The 20,345-nt window shown below is 36.2% G+C and overlaps 1 protein-coding gene across 6 annotated transcripts in view; it reads right to left on the bottom strand.

Annotated features, from left to right (window-relative positions):
• Positions 1-20,345, bottom strand: part of DOCK9 (dedicator of cytokinesis 9) — a gene marked incomplete at its 5' end in the record, with an annotated part of 111,962 nt that overhangs the window by 64,677 nt on the left and 26,940 nt on the right. For 5 of the 6 annotated variants that reach the window (XM_083881766.1, XM_083881767.1, XM_083881762.1 and 2 more), the window contains 3 exons: positions 341-423; positions 2,145-2,234; positions 10,402-10,518. In XM_083881766.1, the coding sequence (XP_083737892.1) occupies positions 341-423; positions 2,145-2,234; positions 10,402-10,431 (203 nt within the window). Of the gene's footprint in view, positions 1-340; positions 424-2,144; positions 2,235-10,401; positions 10,519-17,748; positions 18,174-20,345 lie in introns of those variants that run through there. The other variant, XM_083881763.1, reaches the window with a different exon arrangement.

Below are 20,345 nucleotides of genomic sequence, written 5' to 3'. Positions count from 1 at the left end.
CATTTTAGGTTCATCTAAACATTAGCCTGTTTTAGTTGTCATACTTAAATTCACATTGTCAATGATACAATGTCTTGTTTTGACTTGCCTGTTAATAAGGCAATGTTATTACAGTACCTTCCCAGAAAATGGTTTAAAATGATATTATGCGTTCAAGTTCATCAATTCTATGCAACAAGTCTTTATCATCTCTACTGACCATTAACCATGGATATAGCATATTTCAGTTTACATATTACAGATATTGATATATTTCTCTAATGAATAAATCTACATAAAATGCGAACTTCCTTCACAATTTCAATTTATCCTACCACTAAATAAACTAAGTAACACTTACTTTGGAAGCTGTCGAAACTCTCCTGAGTAATCTTCATATCTATAGTTAACAATATGCCAGTCTGAATTGTAGGTTTTGATGCACTGTTTAAATGAAAACCATGTATCAATATTAACTGGAAGTGGATTAAAGGCATTCAATGGACACAGCACAAGAAAACCTCTCAAGATATGCCTGTTTATGAACTATTATGGTTACATATCAATCTCCGAAAATCCTGTACACTTCCTTTCTTTTGCAATAGTCTAATGTGATCTAGCTTTTTGGAACAAGTTACATGTTTCAATGGAATGTTATAATCTGCTAGACATGTATTTAATAAAACCAGAAAATGGTGAATGCACTCAGCATCTGGATTAACCATCTTCAGTCATCCAAAAAGTTAAACCAGCATTTTGCCGCAGCTGAAAACACGGCCAAGCCTTTATAAAACTCAGCTGAAGCTGAAAACGTGACTGAGCCCTTAGGTAACTCAGCACAAAAACAGACACCTTATTAAAACAGAATATTCAATTGTGCACATACTGATACAGAAAGCCAGAAACATCTTTTCCTTGAATTTATACTTCCACTGCAATTAAATTAATACTTAAACTGTATGCTTGCAGTGGTTGAAAAGCAATTATGTCATTAAGTTCTGATCTAGATCACAGGAAATACCATTTTACTCCACCCATATTGTTACAACATAAAAGTACTGATTTATCTTGGCTTTGAACAAAGTAACATAAAACTGACAAGATCTGTTGACAGAAACCATTCCATGCAAAATTTTATGTTACACAAGAAACCAACATATACACAAACACAGTATCCAATAAATTGTAAATATTTTCTTTATATTTCAAAACACAAGTTTAATACCTGCCAAGCAATTGTTTCAACAGAAACTCATTAAACTTCATGAATTACCTCTAACATTTCTCCCTTCTCTTGTCTATCCTCTTCAAATTTATCTCAGAAATGTTTAGGTTAAGTATTAAGGGTATGTAGCAGTGTGGATAAATCACTTTGATACAGATCCAGCTATCTGAAGCTCCTTTGGTTTTATTGGAGTAACAACAGACATTTACTTGTTTCAGATGTTAAAACTTCAGCTTAAAGCATGTCAGTAGAAAATCAGTAGATTATTATTAAAAAAAAAAAAAAGGAAAAACAATTGAATCTTTAATTCCTTAATGGCTTCAAGATAACAATAAATGAAGAGTAACCTCACAGAACCAAAGGAATGCCAACAAAAGCAAACAGTTCTGAGAAACTTTAGGGCTGAGGATGTTTCTTCTACATATAGCATACAAGTTGAATTCAGTCATAATGAATTTTGGCCTCCACAAGTGTTAGAGTTCTGGATACCTCTGTTCCAGCAATCTGTAGAAGATTATTCTGAACAAAGTAAGAATGGCTGGTGTGAGACACTTTATCAGAAAAAACAAGTCACAATGATTCATTCCAGATTTACTAGTGGATATTATGTATTGAAATTACCCACGTTCATCTGGAAAACCAAAAGCATAATGAAGGTGGGGGAGAACCATCTGCAAAAGCCAATGACGCAAACAAAATAATTAAAAGCTGTCCTGTAAAACTTCTTTTCCAGCCATCAATGGAAAAAATACTGGGCTTTAATACTGGGTTTTCCTGGAAATTTTGCCTTCAAATAATTGACAAGTAAATGGCAATAAATATTTCATTATTTTTCCAGGGCTTATTTTTCTGTTTGTTTTAAATGGTAAATGACGGAGAAAAAAAATAAGTCAAGTATAATACTGTTATTATACACAGTTACATGCAACTTCAGTATTACCTCAGTTACAAACAGGCTCTGAGCTTCTTTCTCTGCATTTTCAGGAACCGTTGAACGAATGTATCGACTCTGCCGCTGCAATAATGCTGTCTGATAAACAACAAAAGCAATTAATGAAACCTGTATTTAAAGGGGGATGACACAGCCACACTCAGTTAAACCACTATAATGAAGAAAAGCTCAGCAGAAAACATCCTATGAATACGATGTTTCAGAATTGCCAGTTAGTGAGAGTTTGCTATCATTCAAGCAACACGTTTCTTCTTTCACAATAAGGGCAAGACTGGAATCAGTGAGAAATAGATATCATAGGACAGCTTTTTCCACTATATTGTCAACATGGGGAAAAAATACTAGAAAAAAAATAATTCTATCATGACAACATAACTCCAACATTTTGAAGACAGACATTAAGGTAGTGTTATTACTACACATAAAAACTATTATTCAAGGAAGGTAAGAAAGCCACACCAAAATAAAAGAGTAATTCAACTGCAGATCTTAATGACAAAAAACCACTGTTTAACTGCAGGTTTAGAGAAAAGGTGTGGATCACTGAAGTATGCATACACTTCAGCCTACCAAGTCAGAACTTCCTATCATCTGCCAGAACTCAGAGAGGCCCAGGAAGGGTGCCAGAGAGCAGGAAATCTCTCTGTGACCATGAAATTCTGCTTCTCAGACCTGTGCTGAAGTAAGCCTTAGAATACTTTATATTTGTAAAGCGAAAAAGATGAAAACCTAACAAAATCTTCTGGACCACAAATGAAAATAACCTTGCAGCAACAGAACTTGTTTTTGCACTATGTGGAAAAGAATCTCATATCTTAGGCCATCAAAGGTGAACAAGAGAGTTTACACAGCCAGAGCCTGGAAGGGGGTTGTGGTACACAACTGTTAGCTACACTCCACACATCCAGGAAGGATCAGATAAAAATGTGACAAGCAAAAGCTCCACATGTGATGTTGAAAAACAAAGGGCTCGTAAGTACATTACCCTAACTTATCTCTGTTGAGAGTCTGATTGACTGAAATCACTGAAAGGTGATTGATTATCTTGGTCATTACCAAACCCTCACTCCATTATCTGGGGAGGGTACTTAAATAAACATATTCAATTACAGTAAAGATTGAAAGGGGAAAAATAATAATCCCAATAGTCATGGTCAACTCATTCATCTAGTCCAGAGCACTAAAAGTGAAATGGTAACTCCTTGGGTGGGAGAGGTGGGAAGGCACTAAAAACAAATACTACAAACCCCAAAATATTTCATGGGCCCAACAAACCTTGCAAACTACATTTAAAAAACAAAAAACCAAACTGCAAGAAGATATATATTTATATGCTAACAGCTTTTAAAAATGAAGTTTTCTTAATTTTAGAAACCATATTAAGTATTTGTTTCCACCAGCTAAGGAAATAAATATTTCTATTAAGTGTAGTAAACAACCTTAAGACCAGAATTTCTAGATACTATTCCAATTAAATATTTGGAAATATTCCAATCTGATATTTGATGAGAAAGTATTTATACTTTATATAATATAGAAATATTACATGCAGTATTTATATATATTCCACAAGCATAGTTATACTATGCTTTCCTAAAAAATATTATTTTAAGAAAAAACAGAGACTTAGGTGGCATCTTACCAGGTGCTTTTCATGGGAAACCCATGAACTCATCGACCAACTCATCAACACTCTAGCATAATTTGGTAAAACTGAATTTGCTGAACATACTTTTAAAATATCTGCTGTTGTTACCCTGCTACAGTGTGTTGGGTCTTTGGGCACGAATGGGATGGGACTACTGTCAGGCATTCCTTAAACCTTTACTGCAGCATCAGTCTCATAACAGGATTTTACAGAGCTAAAGGACGGCAACAGGTCACATCTGCCAGCAGCAGCCAAAGATTTCTTTGTTGCAGAGCATCTTAAAAGTTTTCCAGCAAACAAAATACTGTTAAAGCTTACAGATAATTGTTCTAACCAATCACGGAAAGCACACGTACACCTGCTTCAAACAATGCTTGCTTGTGTGCTTTCTATTAACAATAAACAATATTCCATTATTAAGCTTAAAACTTTCTACTATCTTGCTAAGCATATTTTTCTGCAGCCATAAGACCTATCCTAGCCAAACCTAAGACTCAGATTATTGTTTTATGTCCTTGCTTGCTGTACTATTGTAACTTTTCCTACTTTCAAACTTTGCAGTTACAGCTAATTCTAAATTCTTCAGCTCTTTCTGTTTCTGGGGCCTGCTTTCACAGATTTCGAAAAGCCTTATTACCTTTAATATTTTCCACACTACACAACTACCAATACAATAGTTAGGAAATTTTTCTAGTTGTTCATACATGAAAAGATTTTTATCTCAGTACTGCATCAGTATCAGTGACAAAACAGAAGAATCTGACTTGTCAATTTTGTTCATATTAGTAATTGTCTTAATGCATCCGTCTCCTCAGCATGTCCATCAGCTGCAGTAGTGCATTGAAGAACCAGGAAATGCAATGAGTGAAGTACTGTGATTCAGAGCAAATTCCTAAAAATAACTACTTAAGCAGCACCACAGTATTTTAAAAGCAAGCATGCACATAAATACACATTATATTCCAAAAGAAAAATTAGGAAAAGAAGGATCGTCTTCTCAACAAACTCTCTCCACAACTATATTGGCCGAACTGTTTTGTAGGAATGAAACTTTTCAACTCTCTGGGGTTGAGTGATCACGGCAGCATCAGGAACAAACAAAGTGTATGTCTCATGCTCTCAAAGAAAATTAATAAACACTTTCAATTACCCTGCTGTCAAAACTAAGGAAGGCCACTTTCAACAGGAGCCAGGACTCACACGCACTTACTGAGGCACACAGTTAACAGACTCTTTTACTGACACAACTTTCTGACTGAGTCCCAGGGATTTAGGATTTGTTGAGGTCTCAGAATAGGCCACAGCAGCAAGAACATTCCACCAAGTCAACTCGCTACCCAAAACCTGATGGAATATGGATAATGAACCTGCCCACAAAGAGTGCAGACTGCAATGGATATTCTCTCTCTCACAAGGTTGGGTTTGCCAGTGAGACTGTTACCACAGAGGCTCATGCTCCAGATGCAGAGACAGAAATTGTTCTAAAAGACTCAGGAGAAAAGATGGCAAGCTGTATGCAAGCTCCTGCCCCTAAAACAACCGTGTGTCAGAAGTGACTTAACCTTTGCATGGGAAGTGTAAGATCCTTCATACAGAAAGTGTCAGAACCTGTATTATAAAGTAATTTCCAAACAAAATTGATTTACAACAGCTGGTAAAGACTTAAAGAAAAACACAAAATAGATTTGAAAGGCAAAAAGTAATAGAGAAATTACTTTGAACATTTCAAAATTAGTTATTTGATCAGTTTAATTTGCGCTCTCTAAAATGAGGACTTTTTTTGGTTTTTTTGACATTTTGCTTTTCCTCTACTGAAGATGTGCTTTCTCATAGAATGACCTGGATTTAGTCTTACTTCGGCAAAGTTAGCATAACATCTATTTTCAGAAGTACTTAAATCACATTAAATAAAAGTGAAGAGGCTTTAAGTGAAAGTATGTTAAATCCATATGGCTCAAACCCAAAAATAACAAAGGTGAAATGATGTCTAAGCTAAGCACCAAACTGCCTTCAAAATAACACTGCAATAACTTTGCAAAGACAAATTTCATATGGGTAGGAATGCACCCACATTTTACTTGCTACAAGCAAATTTAGTCTGCATTTGCATTATTTGACAGGACAAAGGGGAATGGATTGAAACTAAAAGAAAACAGGTTTACATGAGGTATTAAAAAAAAGTTCTTTACTATGAGGGTGGTGAGGTACTGGAACAGGTTGCCCAGACAAGCTGTGCATGTTCCAGCCCTGGAGATGTTCAAGGCCAGGTTGGATGAGGCCCTGAGCAAGCTGTTCTAGGGGAAGATGTTCCTGCCCATGACTGGGGGTTAGAACAAGATGATCTTCAAGGTCATTTCCAACCCAAATCTTTCCATAGTTCTGTTTTCCTTTAAAATGTCCTTTAAAATTGAAGTAGTACTCAGAAGTGAAGCATTTTGAAATTTTTTAAAAAAGGTTATTTAGATAAAGGGTGACTTATTGCCAAGTACACACTAGTACTGCTTTGGGTTAAGGTTTCTTTAAATAATTTACCCACTTTGCAGTTAAATTCACCAATTTTGCAGTCATTGAGCACATGGCTTTAACGTGACCACCATCATGAAGGTGGCCTGTTTTAAACTAATGCTAATTAGTTATGAAGCCGTTTCATTATTGAAATTGACCTGAGAAATTTCCAACAAGCCATGAAGAGGTACAAACTTGGATACAAGAGTATCCAATTGATACAGTAATTCACTGTTACAAAGGAGATGGCTCTTCCCAGCAAGAAGCTAGAGAGATAGCCTTGAAAAACTGGCAGCACTGTGACTGAGAGAAACAAGAACATTAACAGAGATGTTCCAATGGGTGGCAGAAAAGTGGGTCTATCATCATAATTAACAAACACATTGTATAGGCACCTTAATGAAAAAGAGGACAAAAATGCAGCTAAAAATGAACAGAGTACAAAGTATGAAGACAGCTTAGACACCTCACTCACTAAGAATGAAAGCAAATTCAGTGATGCCAACAGCAAAACATCATCCAGCAGTCTCCAAGCACAGCATGCCTCCCCCTATAAATTTGTTGAGATCAAGGTAGGGAGTAACCTGATAAGTGAATTCAGTGCAGAAAACTCAGAGCTCAAGCTTGCAAAAAGCAGCTGAAACAATCTTCAAGTGGTAAATTTAAAAAGACACAATATATGAAGAGGAAGTTGCTGATTAAGAGCTCTTCTGGTAACTACAGAAAAGCAAATCTTGCTATTATTTAGATATAATAGCATGAAGGAAAAAAAAAACTGGAAAGAACAAATTACAAGCCTACTTCTTTGGATTTGAAGCTCTGAACAAAGCAGAACAGAAATCGTGTTCTTCTAAATTAATTGCTACCAAACATATAAAAAGAGAGAAAACATGTTTCATAATCTTAGCTAACCACGTTTGGGACAATGGTAAATGCAGTTAAGTGGAAATCTGGAAAGGTTCCTGTAACTAGATAGCTGGCTGAAGAACAATCCTTCAAAGTTTATGAGTTTTCCAAGACTGCAGCATTTTCTGCTCCATCCTTGCTCAAATGTTTCTTTGGTAGTGATTTGAGCTTAAAGCTGCTTGGGACAGCATGTTTAGAGAACAGTCATGCCTGAAGAGAAAAAGAGTTATTTTCCCCCTTTGTATTGTTTTCTTTTTTTCCCTTTCCCTCACTAGACAAATAATTTTCATCAGAAGGAAGAGGAGAGGAAGAGAGGAAAGCTGTATGTGGTCCACAAAAAGCTAGTTTCTGTGCTTTTTCATCTCTGATATGAACTAAAAATTAATATTGGTTCTCCTTTAATACTATCTTCTCACACCTAATAAATTAAATTTCAGTTATCTAACTGCATGATCAGAAAAAGAAAAAGTCCAAATCAAGTACAAATATTTCTTTCCAATTTCTCTCTAAATCATTTAAACTTTAATAGAAATTCAATGCTGGTGTCATCAATGGTGCTTCTCTGAAAACATGCAGCTTCTTCTGTAATCTTCCAAAAATTCTAGAAGTGTTATCTAGTACTGCAAACTAAGTATTTCCTGTGCCATTTTAAGTGGCAGTTTTAGGGCCATGCTGAACGAAATAGCCTTACTTTTAATGTCATTATAAATTAACATTGCTGAGCTTCCTTTCCAGGCAAGGGTTTTTTAGATTGCAATCAATTTAACCTAAGTGTGAGGAAGAACTTTGTAAAGATAAAAATTGAATGCTCTAAAAGGAAATAGCTTGAACAGGTTTCTAGACAATGGTAGGCGTTTCCACATATAAACAGTTCTAAGTGTGTTTATAGGTAGCTCAAAATGCTCTAGCTCACTATTTAAATTTTTCTTGAGGGGGATGAGGCCAGTATCAAACATTTGAGCCATGGCTTACCCAAGAGCGGCTCACACACAGAGTGACAGCCACAACTTAAGAAAGAGGGATTAAAAAAATACAAGTAAAGCTGAATGGCAAACACAGAAAATACGCCTTAATTTCTTTTTAATTATTCAAATGATACTGGCAACTATATAATGACTAGTGATTTCAAACCTGTATATATGGCTATGAAAAACTGAACAGTGTTAAAAGGTTTAACTTTCAAATAAAAATAATAAGCACTTAAGGGTTTTCTGTTCTCCGACTTGGGAATATTTTCTTAAAACACTGAATGACATATTAAAATACTTTATGTTGTTGGAAACAAGATAAATAGACCAAAGTAGTACAGAAGAGTCATGTGTTCAACAAAAATATCTGGAGTTAGTTTGTGCAAGCAAGTCTTCTAAGGAAATAAAAGTTTGATAATACAAACATACAGTTTGATAGTACAAACCAGTCTTCATGTAAATCACGTATTAAATGAGACTGCCAAAACTGGGGAAAGCCAGAAAATTTGTTCTGTTATTATACTGATGAGGGATAAAGAAACAGAAAAGCTGACTATGTTCCAAAACTGTGACTACTTGAAGGAAATCTTTCGATGTAACATTTAATGCTTGCCTTGATGAAAATCTGACAACATAATCCAAACAAAGGATGACAAAAGACATTACAATTTGTGACAAAATTCAGTCATTCCTTTTGAAGGATGAAACTGAAAACTATGGACTAGTTTCATTCATACAGGCCTGAGGATAAGAATTGCAGAAGGTCACTAGAAATAGCAGTTAAACACTTCAGCCATACCCCCAGACTGCTCAGACAAAACGGCTGGAGGATATTCTTAACTATGCTTCTTCTCCATTGATAATTCAGAGCTCACCGGAATGACCCTGGTAAGTGAACTAGACAATCAGACAAAAGCACACTTAGCAGAAGTAATCTGGATTCCTCTTGATCTGTGATACTGAAGAGACACACATGGTACAGAAGGAGATTTTGGTGGTGTAGCCTACTCATGTTTTTCAGTGCCAAAGCCAACACCGGGTGTTGGGTATCATTCTGAGTGATTCAGTATTTGAAGACTTGTATCAGTAGAACATCCTTTTCAAGAAGCTTTACTTCCATCCTATAAACTTCCATGTGTGGCTGTGAACATATGAAGCCCAAATTCCTCTCTAAATAACCGTAGCTACCCAAAGCCCAAATTTTTTAGCTCAGAGTGGGAAGGCTACATGAAGAGTTATTTGTGTCAGAATCAATTAAAAAGAAGCCTCCAGACTGTATTAAAAAGAGAGTCAAGCTGCATTTGGGCAAACACTCTAACAGGCCAGAGAAAAAATCATTACAAATTCAACAGGCAATTTTTATAGGACTTTAGATGTCCTTCTGTAGAAATACACCAACTCATCATCAACTTTCCCTGTGGTAAACAAACTTAGCTTCAACTACTTGACTGAATAAAATTATTTACAGACTATTCAGATGTCTGCATACTTTTCAAACAGACATTTTGATTGCAGGTATGGGCATGTGGACAAGAGACTTCATTCCAACTTCAGGCTCTAAGATGCTTGGTAGTTATCATAACTAGATCTACAAGAATTTTTTTTAAGGTGTACTTAAATAAACTATTTATTTCAAAAAACATGGTAATTTAAAAAATATAACAAGATTATCAAAGCTTGGTTAAGTCTGGCATAATCGAGTCAGAAGCTCTGTTATGTAAGTGGTATTTTTGCTAGAACACAGTTTTGGCTGGGACAATGCAGCTAACAGTAGCAGAGTGCATTTGAACAGGTTCATGTTCTTCACTATTAAGAATGGGGGGAAAAATCAGTTTAAGAATTAAAGAAAGCACATGCTTTTTTTTAAACAGATGTCACCTAAGTTCCTACATTGGAAAGGGAGGGGGAATATCTACAAGTGACTGGTCATCTAAAAAGGCAGTAAAATCACTGAGTTGCAGAAGTATATATTACAATCTGGACAGATGAGGAAATTGTGCTATTTCTTCTGTACCAAAAAGAATAAATCAAGCAGGGTAATGGGAATAATGGCAAAGACTTTTTGGGGATTTTTGAAACTAAGGAGAGTTAAGAAACAAAGCAATAGGAAGTTATCACCTCATGGCTACCACTACTAAAAATCTGCAGTAAAAAAACCCCAAAACCAACCCAAACAAACAAAAAATCCCCACAACAAAAACAGGGTGGATTAAATTACCTGGAAGTCATCATAAGGGAACAGTAGCATCTCACGTAGAGGATCATTCAAAATCTGTGTTTTTCTCTGAACAATGACATTTTCATAGTCTATTGGTTCTATAAGCTTTGGCTTTGCCTACAGGAAAAAAGAAAAAAACAATATAAATTCTGGGGCAAATTGAGGTATATTGAGGGCAAATTACAGTTGTTGACTTATTTTAGAAGATACTCTTTAAAAGATTGGCAGAATTGTATTGCATCTACATCAAAAACACAGTATTCAAAATGCAGATTTTGTCATATTACACCATATGGGGAAGTGCAAGTGACAATTAGAGACAAGCATGCTGATTGCCTCAGAACTATTTCACAAAATCCAGTAAGCCAGAGCTTATTAGCATAATCACATATGTATTTTCACTGCAAATAAATGATAAAAAGATTACTAGTCTCTTATGTTGATGGTTGCCTTTGCTTGATACAGCCCAGAAAGCTCTGATCTGGGTTTAACAGGAACGAAAACAACCTTAGCTCAAAGATTGAGCTGTTTTAATTCAGCAATAACCTGCAGCCGGGGCAGGCTAATTGACATTCTTTCTTCTTTATATCTTTTTTCAAAATTCCCATAGGCCATCTACTTCCCTCTTAATTGCACAAGTAGCTTTCCTCAGTAACTGTGCATTGATTCCACATTAAAACCCCTTTCTGCAGATGAGGCATTACAGCTGCCCCTGCACAATCAGACAGAGAAAAACCTGCACCCTGCCAAACATTCTGTTAAGTGGTCAGATGGCAAAGCAGGTTTAGACAGAGCTCTGAACAAGGCAGCTCTGCCTTGGAGAGTGCAAACTAATGCATAGATGGGGTTACAATCTAGCTTGAACTTTCTGCAACTAAAATTCAGCATCACAGTACCAGACATAAAATCGCATTTTTTTACAAGCAGCAATTACAAGAGACTTTACAAATTATACTTCCTCAAGATCAATGATACTGATTTACATGTAAGGTATATTAAAGATAATTGTAGCAGCAAGACCAGCTCCTGTCATCATTATAGATAAAATGACAATACAAGCTTTTTATATTGTTTTGTATAACTCAGGACAATAACCCTCCAAATTCTAATTGTCCTACACAGAAAAAATAGCAGTAACTCCTGTTAATCACGGGTATATTAATAATATTCCTGAGAAACTTACAGGTGTTTTCTTCATCCAAAAGTGAATCAAATAAATTTGTTTTTCAAGGAATTAGGAAAGCTTTGGTCAGAGAAAGCTACTGAAGTTTTCAGGTTTAATTCACAGGCTACTCAAAAGCTTCTTGAGATTCCCTCATATGTACCACACAGTAGTTTTATTGGCAAGAAAAATGTGGGAACATAGCAAAGCATAACAGCTGAAGAGGCAAAAAAAGCGAAGTCTGGAAAAATCTACCAAAAATTATGAACAAAATGTAGCTTTAGCTACCATTTACAATCACACAGGAAGAAGTTCATCAGCTGTATAACAACATACTCAGCACAGATCAATACTTCTAAGAGCCATGATTATTATGTTGTTTGATCTCTTTCTCCTCAGAAGACATGGAGAAGGGCTGTTCAGTTCACTCCATATTGTACTCTGACACATTTTGAGAGCTTATCACCTGAACCCCAGCTACTGCCTCAAAGCCAAGAACTAATGTCAGTGTCCATCAGAAAAGGCTTAAAGTTTATGTTCATGCACCCATCTGTAGCTGAAATGGTTGGACAATTTAGCTCAAAAAGCATAAGGCAAACACAACCTAAGAAATCATTACATTTTCTCTAATGTACTAATTACACAAAATACTTTGGTTGCAAGTTTGCATTTGAGTGTTCAGACTGCTGCAGTGAATCCAAAGCTAATGAAATCATGTGCTCTACACCTCCGTAACACCTTGTCCACCCAATTATTTGAAACACTTCCTACATACTGACACTGTAAAATCACCCCTTCACAAAATTTCAGGTTGAGTAGCCCCATTCTAATGGATTGTCATTACCAGTTCTGATTCCAAATAAATTTCAGTAACTTCACCTCTTCCAACTCTTTACTAAGGCATTTGTCCATTACAAATTTTCTTCCTTAAGCACAGAGATAGCAGAATACAAAGAGCATTTCAAACTTTACTGGTCTGTAAATGAAGTACAAGGTAACAGATCAGTCAGAAAACAAAACACCCTTTGCTCACCTTTCTCTCACTTGCAGCCTAACAAGTCTCTCTCTACCTATCCAGACAAGCAAGATCCCCACCTGCCAAACACTGAGCCTGAGCTCTTATGCAATACACTCTTTCTTAAGTTAAAGCAAGGTTTAGAGATTACTAGAGTAATGTGGCCCAGTCACTCCATTTGGTCAAGTTTGCTTTTCCCATGTGACCATTCCCTCTCAAGAGTTTGTCCTAAGAAATTATACACAGCATGCTGCACTCACAGGTTGGTTTGAGAGTGGAGGAGCATGACTGACCTTTAGGAAAAACAAAAATAAATACTGCAGAATAAACTGTGCCTAAAAAATGACAACCAGAGAAGGACCATTTGTGTATACAGTCTCTGCAGTTAGCTTAAAAGGTTTGGCTTCACAATTGGCTTAAACTAATTAAAAGCAGGCCTGACACTAAAAGGACCCTTCCCCTCTCTCATGGCACGTTTCTGAGCCTTCTCAACTAAGACCAGCAAGTGAGCCAGAGCTTTTGTGACAGATTAGGAGATGACCTGGCTTGAGGAAGTTCCTTCCAACCAGGGGCCTTCCAGTCAGATTGTGCCTGAAATGCTGATCAGATGGCTGTGTGGTCACTTATGGCAATTTGGGGAGCTTTTCGAAGGAAAGAATAAACACATGCATGGTCAATATTGTCAGAAAGCTCATATACCAGGACATTTACTATCTGAACTAGCAAGTGGATAGATCACAGCCCAATTCCACATCCTGGTAGCAAGAGAAAGCTGTCATCTCAAATGTGTAATGGATTTTTATATGGTGCTGCACATGATCAGCACTCTCATCCACTTCTCCCTGGTGCTGAAGAGCTATGTCCATCCTCCTGTTAATTCTCTTAGGAAGGTGATAGGTGAAGACTGGAAGAAAGCTAGTTCTGGCTTCTCTTATTTTACCAGCAAAATCAGAGGAAAAGGATTACTTTTAAAGACAATGCAACTAAAATTATTTCATGGGCATGCAAACACACACACACACACACACGTTTAGCACAGCTAATTCAAAATCCAAAAATGCACCTTTAAAAATCATCCAATTAATAGCAAATGCCTCTCTCTGCCCTGTAGTTACAAAACTGGCTTATCACAACTATACAGTTTATGAAAAGGAATCTTAAAAGAATATAAGCTTTGCTTACATGCTGTAAACACAAGATTATATTAAAAAAAAAATCCTCTCTCATGAGAAGCTTTTGAAGAATCTAAGGCTCACTACAGCTGAGGTCTTAAATACAGACCTCTCCTATTTAATCAGTAAGGTATTTGATTTGCAGAAGTATCATTTATGTAAAAATTAATGAAGAATTTGCTTCTTCAGGTTTCTCTTAAATGTTACTCATTTCTTTCTTAGTCATCTGTCAGATTCAAAAGGAAGAGGATGTTTTATCAGTTTAGTCCAGATATGAAAAAAAGAAAACAATAAACAACACACTGACACTGGCATTTAGCCAGACAAAAAACAGCACAAGGAAGCAGATTCTCTCTCAGGCTCTTCTACATTAAAAAAAATCCCAAACCAACCAAAACCTGTTCTATTATTTCATGTAATATAAAAGAAAATATGCTGGGTAGTTATGGGACCCTTAAATACAGTTTAGGGACCAGCTGACACAGATAAAACTCAGCCCAGTCAAAACTGCAACATCAAATTTATAGGCACTAAAATCAGTCTTTCCAATAAAGATTAACTTTTCCTATAATCTACAGCCAGCAACATTTTTATTTCTGTAATCTAGGAAAATGCTAAGAGCATAGGGGTTCATGGCTGGTCTCGAGCCAGCCAATGCTATATTTGCTGAAAGACAAAAGAGCAATTTTTCTGCTGTACCACTTTGGGTTTTGCATGAGTGTTATAAGCATGGAAACTTAGCAGAAACAAGAAATATTTCAGAACAGTAGTCATGACACCCACACAGCAAGCATTTTAATCTGTTAGAATACAGTTTATATATTTGGACAAGCAGTGTCAAAATTCATCAGATAAAATAAATTTTAAGCTAAGAGTTCAGTGATTGCCTACATTACATATTACAGAAAAAAACCCCACAGTACATCTTTTCTTGCATCCTTAAATTGAGACCATTGTTATTGTCCCATTCTCTTCTCAGAAAACAAAAGATGGTAAGGCTAGGCACACTGAATATTGTTAGCCTCCTGCTACAAAACATTATTTACCTTATAAAAACATGTTTGGTTTACACACCTGCAAATTACTAAGTTCCCATAAGAAGTAAAATGAAGCTACAGGCACTAGCAGGAAGCAGCATATAAATAGATGAATAAGTGTTATATATTTCTTAATAGTGGCCTGAGGAAAGCCACTGTAGATATATAATAAGATTATTTAATACTAAACATGGGTTACAGCTCCATGTATCTTACTGTCCCACAATAAACATAAAATAAATTGTCTGGATTGAGGTTTTAAAAATCAATGCAAGAAATTATTTGTATCCTAGAGCTTACTTTTAACTATTACATTTTATACTGACAGCAAGTTTCCAAACAGAAAGACGACCTCCAAAAGACCCAACTTCCCAGAAACATCATCTGTTTTGATAAGCAGTTACTACTTGTGACTATCAAAATGCAGCTGGGCAGCAGGCATACTCATCCAGTAACCTCCACAACAGCTAGCACAACAGCAGCTCATCCCCAGGAGGGTTTTGAGGCACCACCTGAAAAATCTAAATGCTTTTTCCATGGGCTCTTCTTGCTTGTTAACCTCAAGAGCAAAGTTACGACACAATGTAATTCTAATCAAAGGGACACAAGAGAGCACACATACCGACATACTGGCACTGAGAGCAGCAAATCATTTTCTGTGAACCCACCCACCTCATCAGGAAAAGTTAATTCAGGCACAGCACTTAACCAAACAACATTGTTTTCAATAACACATGGGATGCTCACAGTTATAAATATCCAGATCCCTCAATGCTTCAACAGACTCTCAGTGAACTAAATTTCAAAAAATTAAATTAATATGACATAAATTAATACAACAAAAAAACTGTTGCTTCCTGAGAGCTGATTCTATCTCACCTTTATAAAGAATACTTAAATTGAGTGCTAAGCAAATCGCATCATATTTGCACTAAAGGAATAATACATCCACATTTGAAAGAATGTTTCAGACAACAGTCAATGAGAAGTATTACTAGAGTAAACCAGAAGCCTACTGTTCCATATGCTTTTGAGGATTGCTATATAATGTAATTCCCAGGTTTTTAACCCAGGAAACAAGAAATTCAGCTTTTTAGAATTTGTTAGAGCAACTAGCAGCAACTTTTTCAGTCTTAGTTATTACCTTACTCCACCCTGCACCAATGACAGGGTACCTACCTTCACTGTGCCAGTAAAAATGTAATGCAACATCACAGCCCAGTGAAATAAAAATGGACCCAAGTGTCAATGTCAAATAAAACATACCACCTTACTTTTTGCTTTGTGCCTGGCACTTGCTGCAGGTTAGTTGCACCACTTCATCTAGCTTCCTTAATAACTAGACAAAAGGGATCTATAATTATGCTGTATATACACTTGTGTATATATATATACATATATAAACAGATTAATACCAAAATAGCAACTGAAATGACAATGAAGACTTTTCTAATGTGGCCTATGCAAAACCTAAATGTTCTTCCCTTTAAATATTGACCTTTGTGTTCAATGCATGCAATTCATCCAAAAATGAGAAAATGAGAGCAAACACTGTAGGTATATTATTCCATGAACATTAAATGAAGTGAGATTTGAAAAATTATAAGGAGGTACTTAATAAACGGTGATAAGTAAACACAGTGTTGTTTTATACCTTTTTTCCTCTTAAACAAGTACATGTGCCTTGCTGATTAGCTGCAGTACTCCAAGTATCTGCAGAAACACTAATATCCTCTCTGAGTATTCACAGGGGAATAAAAACAATTCTAAATAAAGTTAAACATTCCAAAGGCAGGAAAGCACACACAAGATTAGCTCATATTGTACTGATGAAAATCTGGACCAGAAATCAGAACACACCCATCCAAAAAGCCCCACACTTTACTAACAACTCTCTGAATAGAACAAAGCTAAAAAAAAAGTGACAAGGAAAAGAAAGTTTGTCTTACTAGCACACATAAGTTTTCAGTTATATACAGTAACAATTCCCAAAAAGTTACAGATGAGTATTACTAAATACAGATGGCCAAAATGTTTTAGTTCAATTCTTAAATGCATAGTGTGAAGCTCAAATAAGAGGGAGAGGGGACACTATAATTTGAGGATCACCCCACTAACTTCAAATACAGGCAGACAAATAAAGAGAGGACCACCAGCAGCAATCAAGCATGAAATGATACTAAATAACATTGAAATTTTATTAAGAACTATCAAAGCACTTCTACTTTCTACTGATATGTAAGTAGTAGTTTACCAATCCTCCTCTGAAGAGAGCTGGTGGACTCATTACAGCTCACTTATGTTCTCTTGCTGTACTATTGAAGTTCCAACAGAACTAAGTGTCCAGCAATGTTTCAGCCAAAATAGTTCTTATTTGATTATTTCCCCTACATACAGAAAATTTCCCTTTTCCTTCACTGGAAGCTATTTTAAAACTTTAAATTCATAAATAATGTGCATTGAAAGAATTGAAAAACTAAGTCCTTTAACAGTTAGATACTTTAACAGAAGTAGTCATTAATTATTTATATAGTTCTTTGATCATTTAAGTAAAATTTAACTGTTAAATACACACAAGTTCAAAGATACATTAATTGGAAGATATGCTGGGCAATTAAAAAGGAGAAGTGCTAGAAAGAGTTTTAAAGCATATGTAGTTTTCATGCTAGGTTCAAAGAGCTGTATAAATATGCTAGACAGAAGAGACTGAGAAGCAGCTAGTCTGAAAACCAAATTCCAAAGTCACACTCAAAGAGAACCAAAGATGTGATAAACTAGAACAGAAAAAATCAATTTAAAAGGCAGACAACACACAGAGAATCAAACCTTAACCTTAAATACAAATTATTCACAAGCAAGAATGCTGGAACTTCTGATCAGCACAAGATTAAGAAGTTTTTCATTGACAGAGAGAACTGCAATTATTAAAGAGAAGAGACAGCTTGTTTAAAGAATTCTTACCAGTACAACCACAGGATTCTCTGCTTGCACTTCACAAGGACCTGCATCCTTGCCCTTCTGTGGGGATTCTATAGTAAGCTCTTTCTTAGGATTTCTGTTTGTTCTTGCCTGCATTCTTTCATTGAAAATACCGACAGCAGCAAAACTGTATGCTTTTTGGCATCAAAGCAATCGACATGCCAGTGATCCAGTGAAAACAAAAGCTTTTCCCCTGCACAAGCAGCACAAAGAACAAACTAGCCTAAACTTCTCAGCTGCAGTTTGCTAAATCTGTTATGGTGGGAATGCATGACAGACAAAGGCCAGCCCCTAAGCACACTGTACTCCTCTGGGGAAGGAAAAAAAAAAAAAAAAAGGTGGATCCATTTTAACGCCTTAAGGTTATGAGCCAAACACAAAAGAGAATGTGCATATCTAAAATTACTATGTAAAACAGGGTGAGTCTTTTACAGCATGTATAAAATCAAGGCTTCAGTAATTCAAAAATAGTTTTAGTGTAAGAACTAGTCACTAATTGTCAACTCTGTCTTTTTAGAAGTATAAAACCCTAAGTATTGTGCTTTTTACATTTTTTTTGCATTAATGTCACTTACTCAGGTGCTATCAACAATCCAGCACTAATCAAGGAAATTCTCCGTGATCAATGCCCTAAAAAGATACACTGCTCTTTTCTGGGGGTAGAGTGAGCGTGACCTTTTTTATCTTAGTGCTAAATCCATATTAAAAGTTTTGCTCAATACCAAATTGCCTTCACAGTAAAAATCTTACATACTCTACAAAGATGCTAACTCAAATAAATAAAACTCAAAAAACTTAAATCTTCAACTACCAGTATCCCTCTGTCTCTTTCCTCTCTTCAGCCAGTTAGCTCACTCCTGTATTGCACATTATTTGTGCTCATTCCTCACTCCTCAAAACCCTTCAACACTGTAGGTGTCCATGACTGATCAGCATCCAAAAACACAGAGAAGACAATGAAGAACAAAATCTTCACTCATTTTGAGAGAAGACACTTGGAGAACCTTGGGCAGTCATCAAGACCAGCCAGCCATCACTCACTGCCTTTGGCCAGGACAAAACCCTGCAGGGTGTCACCCTTGCCTTGTGAACAGCTTGCAGAAGTGTCTCTTGGCCTCGAGATACCCAGCCTACAACAGTGCTCAGTGGTTGCTCTCTTCATTCCCGCCCTTAATTACAACATAAACTCAAGTCATGCCTCAACTTGGCTTTTTTAACCCAATCCACTCTCTCACCATACCACTACTTACAGACGCTGTTCAGCAAGCACATACAGCGGCAAAATAAGAAGCAGCAATTTTATTGGAATCATTTCTGTGCAATTGCAAAGCAATTTTGTATGCAACCTAGCTGACATTTTTGGAAATTTTTAAGGTTTGACTACTCCAACTTCCCCACACAGTAGTTTTAGCTAAATTCCTCCTGGAGGGGAAAAAAAGTGAACTGTGATGAGCAGTTTTCTCCAGGTTTTGGGAGGAATATTTTGGTTTTCCTTTTGTTTGTTTTCAACCCTAATGAGTTGCAACCTCCAAGTTCACAAACCTCAGTAGCTGTATTTACCAAGCAAAAATACATCTGAGAGAAAATTCAACTCCCCAGAGAAACACATCCTTATTTTAGACTCTCTGTCTACTAAGGAACCAGACAGCTGTGGAAACTAAGCCACCACCTTCATTCAACTCTCAGTTCTCTTGGGACAGTTAGTTATCCCACTTCAATGTAACTCACATCCTAAATTTAACTTGGCATAAACTTTTATCTATTCTCTAATGGAAGAGAAAGTCACCTTAAACTGCAGAAAGCAGATGAAGTTGTGGTGAAGCACAAATATCCTCCTTTATTGCTAGTATTTTTAAGAAGGTACAACTTGAGGCACAGGTTGCTTATTCTTCATAAGGATGAAGACCTAACATAAGACATTGATATCCTTTTCTCTTCCCCTTCTCTCCACTCTCACACTTGCATAACACACTCCTATTTCAACCTGCACTCGTGAAACCGAATCTGAACAAGAGTTTGCCCATCCCATCCACAATGCAAGTAGATTTCTAAGGAGTGGACTGAAAAAAAAAAAACATTTTAGTCCAGACAATAATGATGTACTATGCTTCTGACTTTTTCTGTAGGAAATACAAGTTCAATCCATGTACTTTTTAAGCTGCCTCTCTCATACTGAGAAACCAAACTCCAGAGAACAGCACTTTATGAAGCTTCATTAAGAGTTAAGAAGGAAATCAGCAGTTTAGTCAAATTTACAAAACAGATCTTCCTGTGTAAAGCAAGGTAGACAATAGTTCTAGAACATTTAGTTACACTTTTTATTTTGCACCAGCCCCCTTTGTTTTCAGAGAACGGAAGCACTGAACAGCTTAGACTAAATTACACCATTACTTGAGGATGCAGCTGCCGAACAGGAATTTGTTTCATTGAGATGGTCTGCAATTATACTTAACTGCAACCAGAAATGCACAACCTTATTATGCAAGGGGCATTTGTGAACACTCACACTAATAAAAACTTTAAAATTATATACATTGTAAATAGTATTTCTTCTGCTTAATTTAACAAAGGATTCTTCT

Source organism: Zosterops lateralis (assembly GCF_965231275.1).
Source record: "Zosterops lateralis genome assembly, chromosome: 2".
In the NCBI taxonomy this organism is placed as follows: domain Eukaryota; kingdom Metazoa; phylum Chordata; class Aves; order Passeriformes; family Zosteropidae; genus Zosterops; species Zosterops lateralis.
This window is presented reverse-complemented; position numbering and strand designations above follow the sequence as displayed.